Source organism: Pieris brassicae, chromosome 3 (assembly GCF_905147105.1).
Source record: "Pieris brassicae chromosome 3, ilPieBrab1.1, whole genome shotgun sequence".
Taxonomy (NCBI): Eukaryota; Metazoa; Arthropoda; class Insecta; order Lepidoptera; family Pieridae; genus Pieris; species Pieris brassicae.
The window spans coordinates 13,317,607-13,335,431 of record NC_059667.1 but is presented as its reverse complement, the minus strand read 5'-3'; the positions used below and the strand labels follow the sequence as shown (position 1 = coordinate 13,335,431).

Sequence of the window (17,825 nt, the reverse complement as noted above, 5' to 3'; positions counted from 1 at the left end):
GAAAACAGTTATGACAACCCGTCCATTCAGCAATAAAAATAGTCATACAATCATGTGTGCAATTTAATAAAATGTTTGCCTTAGATAAAATAAATTTAGTTGATAAAATTAAAGTTGGACATATGCGGATTAACAACATGTATGTAAACTATAGTGAAATAATCACAACCACAATAAGTTTATGAGTACATAAGGCAATGTTAAATGTTTCATCTAAAAGATAGCCAATCAAAAACTAGGTTACTTGTACAATTGCCTTTTTTTTAGTGAATGAAAAGAACACTTTATTGTTGATGGTTGTGAAATTTTTGTATGCTGCATTATAATCTTTAATATAATGCAAAACAATTGTTTCAAAAACTCAGATATAATGCAGCATTCATAGGCTATATTAATATGCACAATAAATGCGTACACAAATTTCTATACATTAAATAAACTTCTCAAATTACAAAAGTGTTTTAATTACATACAATATTACAAAGTGGTATATACCTAAATATATATTTAAAAAATTTCTTATAGTTGAAGTAAATTACATAGTTATCACTGTTAAAAACTTCATGAAAATTTGAATTTAGTTAATTTGAAATTAAGTCAATAAATATGTAATTACTTTCCTCCACACATATATTGAAGACTACACATAGGCTTAAAAAACTGTAAAGAATGTAAAAGTACCTAGACTTGTCCTATGATTAATTAATTAAACACGAGGAGAGGAGTTAGGGCTATATATTAGATTCTGTGCTATCTGGCACACATTCAGAAAGTCTTGCTTTAGGAGATTCTTCCGTTGAATCTGGAAGGACCATGTCTAAAGGGTCAGCTAAGTCGGTAACGGGGGTTTCCCCGTCACCGGCTGGACCCTATGCAGTGACTAAAGCCTCTTTAAGCCTCAAGCGAGCCCGCTTTACCCTTTCTTCTTGCCTTTTTACATCCTCTTTTGTTATTGTCACAGCTGCAATCAATGGTTGCTCAGGATTTAAAAAAACGCCTGGGTTTTCGAGAATTGTTTGTTTTGATCCAGTCTGCCCTGTAATTATTGAAGAGAATTTATAAAATAAAACATTTTTGATCACACCTTGAAAATTAATATAATTAAAAAGGTATAAATGATTTAGCCTTAAAAAAATGACGACAATAAAGTACCTGTTATAGGTTGAGACGAAACATGTAATGCTGTAGCAAGAGATTGGATTGTTGTTGCATCTGATGTGTAGGGTCCCAAAGGTTTTATGTATCTTGGTAATGAAGTGGTTCCAATAACGCCATTTGCATCACAAGCAGTCAAACCCTGGAATATCCAATGTGTTAAAATTTACATATGTATTTAAAAAAATAATATAATATACAATATTGTTACTAAGTATTTATAAATAACTAAGAATCTTACAGAAACTAGTGATGTATTCTTTCGATTTTTTTCTATAAACCGAGAAACAGTTCAAACATTAAATTAATCACCTTTATAGTTTGGTAGGTAATGCTTAATATGGCATATAGTTTGGAAATTAGCCGAATAAACAGAGGAGTATATTCTTTATCAGCTTACCTCAAGTCTTTTTTCCCAAAATAGTTGCTTAGGTTTCTCTTGGTTACCATGCTTTAAATCTGTTTTAACTTTACTTTCTTGAGTTTTGTAGACAGTAACTGGTTGCTTGAAAATTGAAGCTGTTTGTCGTATAGGAGGAACTAACGAGGCATCAGATCGTACACCCCTGCATTTAAAGAAATTTGTTAAAGATGAAACATCAATTGGTATAGACACTCTGAAAATTTGATGTTTCCATTAGTAACTAAAATATCTATGTCATTTTAATCATTAAATAGAATACTATTATCCATTTGATTGTAAAATTCAACACCAAAATATATAAAAAATCAAAAACATGCATATTAGTCATGCTATAATTATGAAAGTACCAAACCAATTAGATATATATAGTGTACTAATAGTAACTTGTTTTTCTGGTAACAAACATAACTTTTCAAGCATAAAATCTGTGTTCATAATAATAGGCATATAAGTCAATTACCTAGCTAACCATGCACCATAGACCACAACCATGTAAAAATGTATTACTTAATAAAGGTTTTTAATTAAAATCCCAATAAATAATAACATCCAACTTAAAAGTTTGAATTAAAAATTCCATTTAAGATTATAAAATATCTATCACCTGGTAAAATTCTTATGTATGAGAAGGTTCTTGTTAGAAGGTAATGGTATAGCATGAGAAAAGCTCTACTTATTTAACACATCTTCATTATTAAACCTAAAAACTTACTGTAAATTAAATAAATAATACACACTCTAAAATAACAAGAATTTGTATATAAAACAATACTAAAGCTCAAATTGAAGCCAAGTGTAGAGGCGTACAACAGATGTAACATAAGCTGAACTAGTGAACACAACACAGGTGATACAAAATAGGACACAGATGGATGAACCTGTAATCGAATTGCGCACGAGCTTTCTTGGCCTTGCACAGCAGCATGGTGTTAATTTGACCCTGCTGAAAGTCGAAACATGATAGGTCCATACTATCACCCAGATAACGAACTAGCTCTGCTTTACTGCGAAACTTTTTACCTGTTGGGCTATAGAAAATTCATGGTACACTATAACCTATCTTATTGAGGTAAAGTTTCATGTTAGTTCTGTTAATATTAGACAAGATGTACTATGGTACTTTATGTGGGGGTTTTTAAGCAGGACTACATGAGTCTCCTAGTGGCAACTAAAGGATTGCAGAAATAATTGCTAAACTATGAATAAGTTATTATACTAAGTAGTTATGCTGAAATTTGACTTTAAGTTTATAAAAGAAAAATGGTACTTTCACAAACTACATTACCTGTAATAATAAACGTCAACCTTTCCGGCGGATAATCCGCTTTTTCTTATGACTTCTTCTCTTTGCCATCCTTTTGGCAAAGCAGAGCAATCCATTCTTTTTTTTTCGATAGATATATTCATTTTGAAATTTCGTCTGTGTGTCTTAGAACAAAGAATTAAGATGTAAGAAACTGGAAAGATTTCTTATATTTCAAAAAATATATTTAGGCCTTCAATTTTAAAAAAAAACTTAATTTATCAATCACTCTTCTTCGATCTATTGCATATTTAATAAATGAAACACATGATCACACCGACGAATTAGAGATTAGTTGATGGAACACAAAGATATTTCATATTATTATCACAATTCACCAGACGCGTCTTCCCACTTTAACAGTACATAATCTGTACAACTCAAGACTCAAGAACAGAACACATGGACTTTAGATATCGGATCTACAAAGGCCACTTTGAGATGCATACATTTTTTTCTTGAAAACAATTTAGGCCTTAGGAAAGTGATTTACGGAAAGTAGCACGTATATTAAGTAAAAAAAAATATAAGGTCAAAAGATTTTATTATTTCCTATATAAACATAAAAGAGTTTCTGTTTTTAGAGATACCTTAGACATGTATTTTACTAAAACTTTACTGTGCAATTCTATGGCTTTATTTAATTAAACCCTAAGTAAAGATTTAAGTTTTCGCCTGGTACATACATAATACCGGTGACCACTAAGCTTGTGCTTTCCTCGTTCAACGAATAAGTATCCCAATACAGAGAGAAAAGATGCCAGCGTTGAAGGTGCCAATAATCAAAATACTACATATTAATTATAATATACAGTATTTATATAGTGTCTTGGAAATCTCTTTAACTTAGCAATATGTATTATATAATGACAATAGACAGGAATGATGTATATTGTCATACATCATACCTAAAATAACATACATTTTTGACAGAAAGTGTCTGTCTGATTTCAGACTTGAAAGTAGTTGAATCAAATGTGAAATGTGAATGCGAATTCCGTAGACCGAATGCAAATCCCGTGTCGTGTAATTTGTGAACTGTGGTTTACTCGGTAATGCAGTGTTTGTCGATAAAAAGATTTATTCGATTTACTATACATCTCATTAAATGAATTTTATTTAAAAGAAAACTTGGATTACAATTAATTAGTAAGTATCTTATGCTATAATAAGATTTTCTCAAGATGATTGGCCATAACTGATGTTTGTTGCCAACTTTTCTACTTTCACTTTTGAACATTTCATATTTTTATTACTAGAATATAGAATAGACTGTGAGGATAACTTTAAGATAGATTTTAGACAGCAGGTTTAAGTTCGTATATAATATTAGAATGTAATGTATCTATTTTTAGAATGCCAAAATATAGCAAACCTTTTGTAAACTATGAGCTTTTCTATAAAATGGATGCACTTTGAAATTGAATATAATAAATCTGAAATCCTTTACTTGCATTGCTTTGTTCAATAAAACAACCTTTACTATTTGTATTTCAAGAAGATAATATATATTTTGAATTACTTTAAGATATTGTTTATATATTACATGAATTGTCTATCTTGTTAATATGTAAACTAACCATATAATTTATCCATATACATATGAGATCTAATTTAAAATATATTTCGGAAACAATACAATTTCTTTTACATAATTACAGAAATAATCTAGGCATATTATGAAGTAATATCTAGACAACACAATCTCAACATATTAAAATAGTCTTGAATAAATTATACATTAATAAATACTTTGCTATTAGGCTTAGTTATAATGAATCACCCATATACCATATTAGTTAGGATATATATATATCCATATACAAAATTATTTAGAAGGTCCTAATCATACTTAGCGCTTATTATAACTTTTATATGTCAAATTTATGTTTGATTGATTTGGAAGTATTTCTAAGTGCTAAGGGTGTTTACATATATCCAAATTACAATTAGTGTGTCAGGGAGTCACTGTTATAACTATAGGCATGACTTGCCTATATTAATTATAAGCACACAATATATCTTATAATAATTATTTTATAACCACATAAATTGTTTACAAATGTAGTTAGTTACTTGACAGTCCTATTATTAAAATATCCAATCACATAAACATTAACTATTGATATTTACGGTTTCAGGTGACTAAACCATATTTTAACTTATAATAACTATAACATTTATATAATTATGGCTAAGTTTTTCTGTCTTTGTCAGAATCATCAAATGAGAAAGCGCCAATAGCACACAGAAAAAATCATTGGTGCACACTGCACATCTATGGATTGTACGCACATCCTAGGATTGAATGTTCCATGCTTAAACCAACACAACTGCTTCAATTATTGATTGTTGTGTATTAAATAATAATGCTTGGGTATTATTCATATGACATGTCTATAAATTTTTTAAGGACTAGATATGCAAACAATATTAACAGCAACATTATTCTAACCATTAACAATCTGCACAAATAATGTTTGATAAATGAGTAGCCTAGCTGTGAGTAGTTTATCACTTAAGTTCTTCAGGTTACCTGTGAAATAAACCAGCTGCTAGCAATCTCACGGTTGTTGACAATTACGCGATAAATTATTTATTGAAGAAGTCCATCGAATGTCGAAGACATAGCAAAGACTTTGAACTTCCTTTTTGCGATAGATAGCTGATTCATATTTGTCGTGTATTCAAAGCTGGCTAATGGATTTACTATTGTATGTATACATAATACTTACGGACAAGTAAATCATCGCCAGGAAATCGGCGTGCTTTATCCAAAAATCAATATTGAGCAAGCACAAAAGACTTTCCACTTACTGCATTTTATCCCCCCTCCCCCCTTCCTCTTATCAGAAAAAGTATGCAAAGCTCTCAAAAATAATAGTACATAAACGTATTTGTAGGAATCTACGAAAATTCATTTCGTGTTCAAGCATAGACAATGTGTGGGTAATATGAGTAAAAAAGTAAATAATTACTGTTGACGTAATCATCAAATAAGAAAATCAAAGATTATCAACAGTGCTTACGTAAATCTTGAACGGCCTTTTTTATATTATAGGCGTTTTCGTAAAACTTTGATTACCATTATTTTATGATACTCAACAATGTTTAAACCTTTTATACTAAAAAGAAACTGATTTAAAATGTGTTGTTGTAAAATGCCCTTTATAACAACGTCAAAATGTCAAAGAATACAAAAATGACCAGATTTAGCCAGAAACTAAAAATGCCAAGGTGAAAATAGGGTGGCACTTGGCAGAATTGTGGGCGATCGCAAATAAAAGAAGGTCTGGGGAGTTATTAAGGTCTTTCTGTTATCATGGTAGGCAGGGCTTTGTTGTTGCTTCGCAGAAATGTCAGGAGTGGCCTGTGACGTCACCACGGAAAATGGCACGACATTTCGTGGTGCTTGCCACACCCTAGTTTCCCCAATATCTATCTCATGACCGGGTTATATGAACAACTTAGTTACTTAGCGCTGGAAGGGGATGTAGAAATACAAAGTTATATTCGGTATTCAAACCAAGCACTTTTTCTGGATTTTTGTAACAGACTATGGTGTTATACTGTTTCCATTACGGCATTAGAAATATAGAAAAAATATCGTAATATATTAGTAACAATACATTTTTGTCCAGTCTACTTCCTTTTTTGCGTCCGTTATCCAGTATTTGCATGATTTGTTAATCAAGGATTAATTTTTAACAGGTACTTAATAATGGCTCTACGGAGTAGCAGCCAGCTAACTCCGTGGTACTTATTCTGACTTATCGTAAGTATAATTTACACATTTAATTAGAAATTAGACTTCACAATTTGTACATACTTTATTACATATATAATGTTATCAACAAATGTATAATTATGATAAAATTGTAGTTAAATGAATCACAAATTGCTATAAAAAATTAAATAAAAATACGTTTTTATTGAATTAATTTTTATAGAAATGGAGATGCTATTTCTATAAAAATTTATTATTAGTACTACATACAAAATATTAAAATGAAAAGAAAAAATATTATCTATATATAAAGGAATAATATATTTAATAGCTTGTTAATTAATAACGTAATTTCGTTTAAATTGAGTTTGTGAGCTCTTCACGCTTTTAACCGCTAATCTCAAATTAATGGATTTTGTTATTATCTTTATAACAAAATAATAATAACAAAATCTTTATAATAGGTTTTAATAATATACATACTTTTAATACTGTCCATAAATGCTATCTAACTTCGATAATCTAAAATATAAGTCATTAAACTAAGGGTACAGATACTAGTCACCATTAAAGTTAACATAGACTGTCTACGCTAGACAGGTCAATCAATCCCTATTTATAATGGCTAGACCATTACCGGTCTAATCAGTAAGAAAGGGTCGAGTTATAGGTATGTCAGAGATGACCGCATCGCAGGGGCCGCGCCTAAATCACGTACCTTGCTGAACTTCTAATGTGCCTGGAAGTAGAACGTGGAATTGTGCAAACGGGTCATCGTAACCTTTGTTATAACTAATGGGCACGAATCATTTGCCAGTTTTAATGGTTTATCGATAATCTATAATTTACGAATTTCGGATTATATATTGTGTTATTGACGTAAATGGCACCTTATGTTCCATAGAACAGAGGTTATATACAAACAAAGCGGAATTTTGTTATTTAAATGTAAATAAATAATATTAAAAATGTGTTTTTATATACATATGCATTACAATGTGTAAGATTTGGGAAGGTTTTTTAAGTAAAAAATACCTGTCAGTTATCCCAGCTCTTCCATAACAAACTTAATTATACATTCCTTAAAGTATATTTATATATAATTTAATTATTTTTGTTTTTAATTTTTCAACTGTTATCAACACGCTTGAGAGCATGAGTGAGTGTGTGGGTGCAAATGTGTGAGTGAGTGAGTGAATGAATAAAGTGTGCTTCCTAACTTTAAAAACTTGGTGTGTATTAAAGTCTAAATTGCTTGTGCTAGCCAAAATTGTAATATCTGGTCAATTGTAAGTTCGGTGGCGGTTTTTGTAGATATGTTAAAATATATGCTAAATTAAACACTTTGTTTGAAGCGGGGTGTCAACCAGTTTTAATCGTGTAAAATATGAGTTTATAACATAAAATTAGGGGCAGTGGGGTTGGGACGTTACAAAAAGCTAACTTGACTTATTTATGAGTTCTTAAATCTAAGTGTGTCACTTCAATACAAGTGTATTCGACCTTTTTGAAAATTATCGGAAACAAGAATGTTATATTATAATTTATGAGTGGTTCATTTTGGCTTCAATTGCAAACTCGGTTGGCGCATATATATTTATATTTACTAAAACAATATATGTAATTTAACTAATGTTCCCTTACATAACTCGTGAGTTACCAAATTTTATAGGCGTCGCGACTGTCAAAATACTTGAAGTTTTAATCCGGGAGTTAGTGGTTGACACTTCCTGCCACAATGCTTTTATATTGTATTTTTTAACATTGTGTAAAAATTTATATTTATTATTTAAAAAAGTCTAGCCGCAATAGTATGTTTCCTTTAAGTAAATTTGTATGTTCGTTTAACTCCATTCCATAAGTTTCGCACTGAATACAATTTGTTCGTAAGACATAGTAATAAAGCCACTTTAATTCCATCCATTAAAAGTTACATATTAAATGGGTGTTAGTTATGTTATTATATACTCTTAGTCTACGTTAGGTATTTGATATGTCCGTTACCTTACGTTCTGCAGTATGTACCCTTTTTGGGAAAAGGCCTCCTATAACAATATTAAATTGATAAATATAACATAACATAAAATGGTATCATCAAATTCTATTATCATTGTTTACGCTTAATTTTGTAGTAAAAATGCGGACACGGCGTTCTGTCGCATCGCTGCTTTGTTAGCCATCATATAAACTAACATCAAACGTTTAAGAAGTTAAGGTAAATATCTTGTAAAATTCCGTAGTGCTAATAAAAACGTTGAGTTCATCGTTTTTGCAAGTAACATTGCAATCGAAATATAAATTTTATGAGGTTTGATTTTTTATTTGCTATTACGTTTATTATAAAAACTTTGTCTCTTCTCTTTATAAAGATTTGTATTTGTAACTGTGGTTGCAATGTTATTTCCATATAAAAAGGTAGCTACCATGGTAACTGTAGTCCATGTTTTATAATAAGGTAAAATTGATAATATATAACACGATTACTTTTTTATGAATAAAACATCTTTTATTGATAATATTGCAAGCCCTCATATATTTTGACATGTGAATCATTTATATTAGGTTAGCAGTCAGCATACATAGCGTTCACATTGTCATTGCTTTGCGCAAGAGTTGTATTATGAACAGCTTTGCTTAGTGCGTTCAGTGCACGCGCACCCAACTTTATATTACGTTGAAAATTTAATATACATATGTAGATTTATATATTGATCGCATTCGAAAGACGACGTGTCGACTTTGTTTATGTTTAAATTAAGAGATTTAGTTCCAATTCGCTTTGTAGGTACGTGTAATATACGAAATATTATTAAATCAACGTGATTTCAGATCTTTATTTATTTATACCATAATATACATAATTATACAAACAAAAAGTAAGTAGGTTACATAAGTTATTAGGCAACAGGCCTTATCGCTAACAAGCGATTTCTTCCAGGCAACCCTATCTTTATTAATTTAATACCACTTAAGAAATTATGTTCCCCATTGTAATTGCTATCTATGCCTAGATTTACAAAGTATGACTCGTAAAAATTATGTAGGTACTTTAAAACATGGACTTTCACTATAGTAAAGTGCTTCCAATTATACATTGATCAACTATAACTAAACACAAATATTGTATTAGAAACATATTGTGCAAAGTTTAATACGTAAATCTTGTTGTCTGTGTTAAAATCTAGTGACCTAAGCGTCAGAAAATTGTATAACACAACATTAAAACACCTTAGAAAGGTTTTATTCCGCACATTTCACACGATGTATCTAAAAATAGATAGTTTACTGCTGTTTTTTTTATCTAAACATTATATCTCTTGTATTTTAAAGTTCACTGAGCGTTGATACTCAGGTTCAGAAGAAATCAAATTAAAATATCATAGTATCTATATAGAGGATTATCTCAAAAACTACCGTACCGTTTGTACACTTTACATCAACATATGGTGACATTTAAAGTAAGATTTTGGTAAATAATTATGGTTTTATGTAAATTGAAGAAGAGGTCGCAAATTGGAAGCCGTATGTCCCCTAAACTTATAATTATATTATACATAAAATATACAGTAGTTTTATGGATGTTTCTAAGTTTATTTCATAAGACAGGAATCAATCAAATTAATGGTTTGATATTTTATATATTATATGGTATGATTAAATATGTTTATAGTTGAAGCGTAGTATTGTATCTTAAATAATGAAGATGTAAAAAACAGCTTCGCAATATATTCCGGTTTGGTATGGCTATTAGTATGGTCGTGAATTAATGGTTTGGAAATCGAAAGTAAGTTAAGGACGACTGCCAATTGATTTAAAAAGCTACTAATTAAAATATTTGCAATTTTGGTTATTTGCATGACAATGCCTTTACGGTGTTGGTAGGTCCATGCGTGTCCCAGCGAAATAGTTTCGGATTGGTAAACCTATTAATATCATAACCGAAAGTGACGCCTACACTACACCATATAACTGCTTTTATTAATCTGTGGAAATGTCGCCTTATAATGTAGCTACTAAGAATGTAGGTCTAATACACTGGCCTAGTTTTTTCTAATAAAAAAAATATAGATCGTCCCAATTATATAAAATACCATTACGGAACATTCAACTAATGTATAAACATATTAGGATGTTTTGTCGCTTTATCGTTACTGAAAGTGAAAATTACGAAAAGAAAAGAAATTAATATCGGGCTCAACTAAATACCACCCACTCACCTTGCCATTACGTACGCTAAAACGCTACACTATCAAAACAGTGCGTCAACTTGTTCGCTGCCAGCCGCACGTATGGGTGGCAAAGGGGGAATTTGAATTTCGAACATATCAATTTTGTGTTTTAATTGTGCCTTAAAGTGTAGAAATAATTGTGATGACAATTTGTGATGTAAGTTATTAATTATTTTCAAGTTCTTATTTTAACTGATTTTTTTATTAAATAGTTCAAGTGGTAGTCAATGGTTTTGTGCTAAATATTAATTGTATAAAGAAAGGTAACGTTGCTTTCTACCAAGGTTTGCTATTTTAACTGGTTGGCCTTGAATAATGACCTGGTACATTTTAATATGATTCACATAGTGTATTAACCTGTTTCTTGTTGCAAATACCACCGCGATAATTTACGCTTTCGCAAAAGTACAGCTTAAAAGTGGGTTTATCCCTTTCTTATCCAAAAACATATCTGAAAAGGAAATATTTTCGATTATTGAAGTTTTATTAAAGTCGATTGTACTAATTAAAGTAAGGTCTTATAAATGAGCGTAAAAACAAAAAGTCAAAATGGCACGATAGTGGTAAGGAAAATAAAAAGCTGTTTGAAACTCATTATACATTTAGATATTTTAATTATACACGAAGAAAATAATCGACTCGGACATTATAGTGGGTATTGTGTAAGAATACGTTTCTTATAATTTAATGGTGAATTCCCTTCATATCCTGCGAATAAACTTTGAATTCTTAAGTTGCAATCTCCATTTGATATATTATGGTAAAGAGTTATGTTAGTTTGGCTTATCGTTTGTTCTATCGAATTAGTGTAATAAAAAATAAGGCAATATACATCTAAATGTATATGGATTGTGGTTGTTCTGTTTTGGAAAACGGGATTTCGATAAATTGCTGGAAATAAGATTGTATTACGATTTTCCAATAGGATCTTATATATTGATGCAGGTAACATTAGGTCTATGCGTCATAATTCTAAAGGTGACGGTTTTAGATATATTAAATTGTTCCACTTTGGTCACTATTTAGTGACATAAACTAGTCGAAATTATAGCTCGTTGAAGCAGAGCTGACCTAAGACCCCCATATACGTTGGTGAACTAGCTATATTGGTTCATACGTTTAAATATTTTTAAAGTTAGCTTAGGTAAGTATATACCTATAATTTTAATTATTTTACTATTCGAAAAATTTAATAACAATAAAAAAACTACTTTTCTAGTATATCATCCTATATGATATAGTTTAACATTCGTGTGAACTACCTATATTTCTTTAAGCCTTCTGTGGCTGACATGCCGTCGATTTGGGTCTAAGGCATTCAAGTCCATTGCTGCACAGCTGGGGTTTGAACCCACAAGAAATGAGATGATAAATATAATAACTGAGTTCATAGTTTTTCCAAGCAATGGAATGCTTATGCAATACTAATTTCCCCACGTATTATAACTGTATACTTGCATGTGTCATACAGGGAATTATATCTCAAATAGGTACTGTTATATTATAAATCCCTTTCGTATTGATAGAGTAGCTCCGTTGTATATAAAATTAAATAAGGTTAAATGTTGTCAATCAACACTCATAACGTATATGATAAATACTTATTGGCTGTTGAATGTTCCTTATATTATTTCCTTGCGTTCATTATTACTATGTATTCTATAAAATGTTGCTACGTTACACTTAAAAGTGGCTTTGTTTTAAATGTACATGGGCAAAAAAACAATTTAAATAAGTACTATTTTGTTTAGAAATATTTGTTCTGGGTTAAACTCTAGGCAAAACTTGATACTTTGATAAATTATTGGCACCTTCAATTACATACCTTGGCTATGGCGCCATCTTTTATTTTATAACCATATTCTATCTCGCGTATTTTATATATAGAAATTTCCTTGCGAGGTATAATCTCGATTTGTTTAGCTCGAATATTGCATGTAGCAGAAATACGTAAAGGTCGCTCAACATGAGGTAAATCGCTCAGTCGATGCCCTAAGGGGTTTCGTTACATACAAAAAATTTAATGTCTAAGATTGCAGCTCAAGGCTTCCACTCATGATGTCACTCTCCAGTGTTATACATAGTCTCCTTGTTTCAAATCAATTAGGTCTTAATTATGAGGTTCATAAATAAAATGAACTTGACCTAGGTCTTAATAATCTTGAAATGATCGACTCTTATGTAATCATGCAAATATCGAAGAAACTTCTCGATTTACTTGAAGCCGAATTCAATGCAGGATTCAACAGCAATTTGCGTCAGTGCATCGGTAATTTGATTTATATAATGTTAGAAAGATGTAAATGTATATAGATTTTTATGTGCTGGGCTGGCTTTTTGATTGACGATACATTTTAATTTATTTGAATGTCAGCAGTGTGAGTTTTGTCAACACTAGTCCGGTAAGTGATATTGTTGACACGCCTTCGACTTAACTTTGAGTTAAGAGCCGATTTTAAATACGTCAAATCATAAGTGATTTTAAATTACTTTGTAGAAGAATAGCCTACAGTTTATTGGGTCGAAGTTTGTTGTTATAGTATAAACAGAAAAATAAAGCTGTAAATAAAACATATATATAGAAAAAAATGCCTTTATTTTGGTACTGTATTATGAGGATTAAATACAACATTAACATTTAACATTAGTGCACGCTTATTCCGTCGGAGGCCTGCAAATTCTTCAGATGTCTTTCATCGTCGCCACCATTTTCCAAGCCTTCCCCGGTATAATCTTGTAATCAGAGCTATTATAAAAACAAAATTAAATTATTTCTATTTAAAAGTGATTAAATTTTTTTTTTGTTTTCCTGTTTTCAACTCAACGCGTCGTTAATTTTTAATTCCTCGTTTAATAATTAGGTTAATCGGGTAATTTAACAAAGTGTTAAACTGATAATGGTTTCAATATAACCTAACAGCATCATTATTCAGTATACTGGGATTTCTTTCAATTCTAAATACGTATTTTAAATTAACTGTTTCGCATACAATAATATTCATAAATAAAGCGTGGCTATAACGGACTAGAATTTTTAAAAAAAAGTACGAAATGTTCCGTCGTGTAACTTCTTTCGTGACACTAGCCGAAGGTACATTTTTTTAAATGTCTATTTAAGACCAAGCATTATTAGGTTTGTTATCGATGTGGCATTTGTGTAATAGTTTAATTAATATGTTATGTTATCCCGCTCCCGAAGGTATGATTTCGTGCAGATAAAGTTCATTTCGTTAATACCTACCCAGTAGCTTTTCTGAGAATTGTTATTTGGATATTGTGCAAATATATTTCCTCGACTCCTTTGTATGAGGTATATTTCAATCTTAATTGATATTTTAATTATGGTCATGTGACGTAATTAGGTAATTTATTTGAATGGTTCATTTTTGTATTATACTTTAAGCTTAAGTGTGTTGGACAAAATAATTCTTCTGGTATACGATGTTCATTTAAGTTGGACTTCATACATCTAGATTAGATTTAGATTTAACGTAAGTCACCCGTGACTTTTAACCTGCATCTATTAATATTTTGCAGAAATGCTATTCTTCCTTCCTTCTTGTGCAAGTCGTCTACAGTAAAACAAACACAATTAAAATGGAATGGTCCTCAAATTGGAATACATAATTTCGAATCAGGATTTTCAAACACATAAGATATAAACAAAAATATTATGTGTCAAATACTTTGTAAGAGTAAAAGTACCTTTGTAAGTCAGTTAAAATAACAACGCAAAGTGTCAACATGTGGGCAGTGTGTGATATCTAGCAGCGCATCTCAATTCCTTCAATCAAAATTGATTGTCTCATTACGAGCACGGCTTGATTTTACCGTCACAAGGCGCCGGAGTAATACTTTGGTCCCATTTATAGGCCTATATTGTACTCGTAAATCTCATGGCCGTTAATTACAAGTTTCGTTGTGTTAGATCATTCGTTAGTTGATTGCTAATTCTAGGAAGTGTATAGCGAGTGTTTTGTCTGCTTTTGTTTGTATTATGTAGCTTGCGACTAGTGTATATATTGTATTGATTATAAATGTAGTAACGTCCTCAATCTGATTGTTTCTATTCTATGTTGATAATGGAAATACCATAATGGGTCTTTTGCACAGTCCCTATTAATAATTAAAACACTATATTTAAAGGATTTAGTCGTAATTTAACTAAGGCCTAACTGGTTATCAGATTTCATTTGATTACAGATATTTAAGTCAAAAAGTTAGTGTCACTGAAGGAATTAAGCGATTGTTATAAAGCATGCAAGTCAAAGTTCTTTGCATCCAAAATAGTCGTTTAAAATATGTCATATATTTTTTGTTGTAGGAGTTTGGAGTACCATTTGAGACTGCAGGATGCCGATCGCACCGCGTGGCCCTCCGCACATCTCGCTACCCTACCGCCAGCGATATGAAAGACCAATACTCAAGTGTCCTTAGTAAAGTGTAACTTTTGTACGCCTCTTTTACTCCGACCTAATAAGTATAAGTAGAACGTGTTAGTGTAAGTGTCGTGCGCGTGTGTGTATATGTGTGTCGATGGTGTGGCCGACATGGGAAAATCCTCAGCGAGAACACATGGTCAAGGTGAGTACTTTGATGTCTTGACCTCGAGGGACGTTTTCGAAGGTTTAATATTGCCAATGGCATTACTTAGAATAAGGTGATTGGTATACATGTTCCGTCCTTTACTTCTTTGCATCCTTTAATTACAGTTACACTTAAGTAAGAACTCTGCAGTATGATAATGCCATGTAGAACTGCTACGAAACTATCTACCTGTTCTAAAGATAATAGAAAATTTTAAGAAATAAGAAGTATATTGTACTTTAGCGGATAGCGTGTAGATAACTAATAATTGGTGACGCAAAGATAGGCCGTTTCTAAACGGTCTACTGACTAAACTAGCAACTCTTGCCCCGGGGCCATTCTGTCAAACATAATTTACAAGGTTTATCTAGATGGAAATCAGATTTAATAAAATATAAACGTATTCCGTTGAATTATACATATCTTAATCATTTTCCCTTGCGAAAGTGAACAGCTGGTAAGTGGTTGAATGGGCAATCGATTATTTGTAGAACTTTGTTCTAGTAATATTAAATACTTATATACGACTATGTATATACGTTATTAAAGAACTTTTCTATTTAAATAAGCTTTCATTCGAAATAAGACACTAGATAAAACGAAGCATTATGTGCATATTTTATACTACGTTTATTTAATATGCGGTCGGATATACCTGTGTACATTATTTAGCATATATCGTATATTTTTGAATGAATATTGCGATTGCTATACGTGGCTTATTAGAGTAACAAAACCTGAAAGGTCATGATTTAAATTGATGCTGTCTAGTAGTTAGGTAATTCCCGCATTTTCTGCAATGAAAATACGGAAGGCAACACCGGCTGTAATGAGGAGAATGCGCGCGCCGCCGTGGGGGCGCTAGCGTGTAGTGTCTGGGAGTATCGGCCCCGCGACGGGCCAGAGCGCGCGCGTCGGACGCGACGTGTTTTGGATTCGGGCGCGTTTGTGGCACCGGGTGCTTTGCAATAGTGGGTCCAGTGTGCTACGGAGTGAAACAGCGTGGCCAACCGCACTGGGGCGCGTCATGGCGCGGCGGTAGCGGCGCGGATGTGCGCGCGCTCGGAGGCGGTCGAGCTGGAGGTGTTGGGCGCGGAGGGCGGCGAACCCCGCCTGCCACCGCGCCCCTTGCGATTCTCCCTCTTCGAGCTCCTTGGCAAGCTGGTGCGACGAGACCAGCCCGCGCCGCGCCGCCGCACCAAGCACAATCATAGGTTCCGCACATTCGTCTCCTGTGGTTCGTACACCAGTTAAACTTCTAAACGAAATAACCGCAGTCACATCCGCAGCGTATGTTTGAAATATTAACTTCCCGAAAGGCGAAATTTTAAAGGTTAAATTGGCTGTTTTCTGTATATTACACAATGTCCAAGGTCGCATCGACGCGCCCCCGCACGGTCAACGGCCGGGGCGGCGGCGCCTTAGCGCTCCTCGTATGACCCCATGTACCTTCTATTGATTTTATCTGCCAACATTTCACTAATCATAATTACATTTGTTATTGCTCGATCTGCTTATCGAGCCCGTTATAGGTTTTCACGATCCCGCTTAACGTAATCTCAACGTGAAATATCATATTATCTTCTAATGACGCTTGTCGGTCTAAAACACAGAATATCCTGAAAATGCCTCACTGCGTCAACTTAAACCTTTCGCTCACGTATTTAACATCATGAATGCCTAGTTATAAATACGTATCTAGGTTTTGCCCCACGCGATTCCGAATAAGAATAGGGTCAACCGTGATATGTGCTTATTATAAAACCGGAATCACATTTGTTTGTAAATTTTATGAAATAATATGAAGTACTAAATTTTAAAAGCGTATTTACAACAAAGTCGTGACTCGTGACTTGCTAATGTTTTGTCAATAAAAATATGTGTAGTATATTTATCTTGAGATTTCGTTATTGTCACATGTACAAATCAAGTGGATTTATGTGATAATCGGGAAAATGAAGACGTATAAGTTCTAATTCTGTATCGTATAACTATTTTAAAGCTAAAAACGAACGTACGTGATTCACCAGCGGGCAAAAAAATCTTGAATTTATTTCATTGTGTTTTATGAAAGCGAATTAAAATTTTGCTTTTATTTGAAACAAAGCAAACGTTTTGATATCCTTGAATAGTGATTAGGATTTAGGTTATTGTATCGGTTACTTCGTTCGAAACTACACTTGTTTTTTTTTCCCGTATATACATTAATTCTAAATTTAACTATATTTTCACGGATTTTTACTCAGCCTGTCATATAAATCGAGCGGTTTATTTTTTTGTTCGTCACACGTTCACAAGGTAACAATTATGTCGAATAAAATTAGAAAGGGAATGATAAAAGAAATGAAATGAATTATTTAGCATAATTTTGAAGTATTTAGAACGAGAACGCTAATTTTA

At 32.1% G+C, this 17,825-nt stretch overlaps 2 protein-coding genes across 8 annotated transcripts in view; one reads left to right on the top strand and one right to left on the bottom strand.

The window, feature by feature from the left end:
• Nucleotides 1–443: 443 nt before the first annotated feature.
• LOC123706926 (methyl-CpG-binding domain protein 2) lies at nt 444–3,716 on the bottom strand. 3 transcript variants are annotated; one of them, XM_045656569.1, is made up of 6 exons: nt 3,569–3,716; nt 2,865–3,036; nt 2,458–2,607; nt 1,556–1,721; nt 1,153–1,297; nt 444–1,036 (listed from the first exon to the last, which is right to left on the bottom strand). In XM_045656569.1, exons 2-6 carry the CDS (start codon nt 2,984–2,986, stop codon nt 870–872), a joined length of 750 nt encoding a protein of 249 aa, XP_045512525.1. In that variant the 5' UTR covers nt 2,987–3,036; nt 3,569–3,716; the 3' UTR covers nt 444–869. The 3 variants fall into 3 exon arrangements, with proteins under 3 accessions (XP_045512525.1, XP_045512526.1, XP_045512527.1); XM_045656570.1 differs by having other exon boundaries at nt 2,865–3,007; XM_045656571.1 differs by lacking the exons at nt 2,458–2,607; nt 3,569–3,716 and having other exon boundaries at nt 2,865–3,269.
• Nucleotides 3,717–3,827: 111 nt separating this feature from the next.
• Nucleotides 3,828–17,825, top strand: part of LOC123706651 (probable phospholipid-transporting ATPase IM) — a 53,415-nt gene continuing 39,417 nt past the window's right edge. For 2 of the 5 annotated variants that reach the window (XM_045655927.1, XM_045655926.1), the window contains exon 1: nt 16,334–16,662. In XM_045655927.1, the coding sequence (XP_045511883.1) occupies nt 16,476–16,662 (187 nt within the window). In that variant the 5' untranslated portion in view covers nt 16,334–16,475. Of the gene's footprint in view, nt 4,032–6,593; nt 6,658–10,872; nt 10,996–15,162; nt 15,423–16,332; nt 16,663–17,825 lie in introns of those variants that run through there. The other 3 variants (XM_045655928.1, XM_045655929.1, XM_045655925.1) reach the window with 3 other exon arrangements.

Coding starts and splice junctions, on each gene's coding strand:
- LOC123706926 (XM_045656569.1), bottom strand. CDS start 2,986: ATGAATATATCTATCGAAAAAAAAAGAATGGATTGCTCTGCTTTGCCA. Junction 1,722..2,457: donor CGTGCGCAATTCGATTACAG/GTTCATCCATCT, acceptor CTTTAAATGCAG/GGGTGTACGATCTGATGCCT. Junction 1,037..1,152: donor TTCGTCTCAACCTATAACAG/GTACTTTATTGT, acceptor CAATAATTACAG/GGCAGACTGGATCAAAACAA.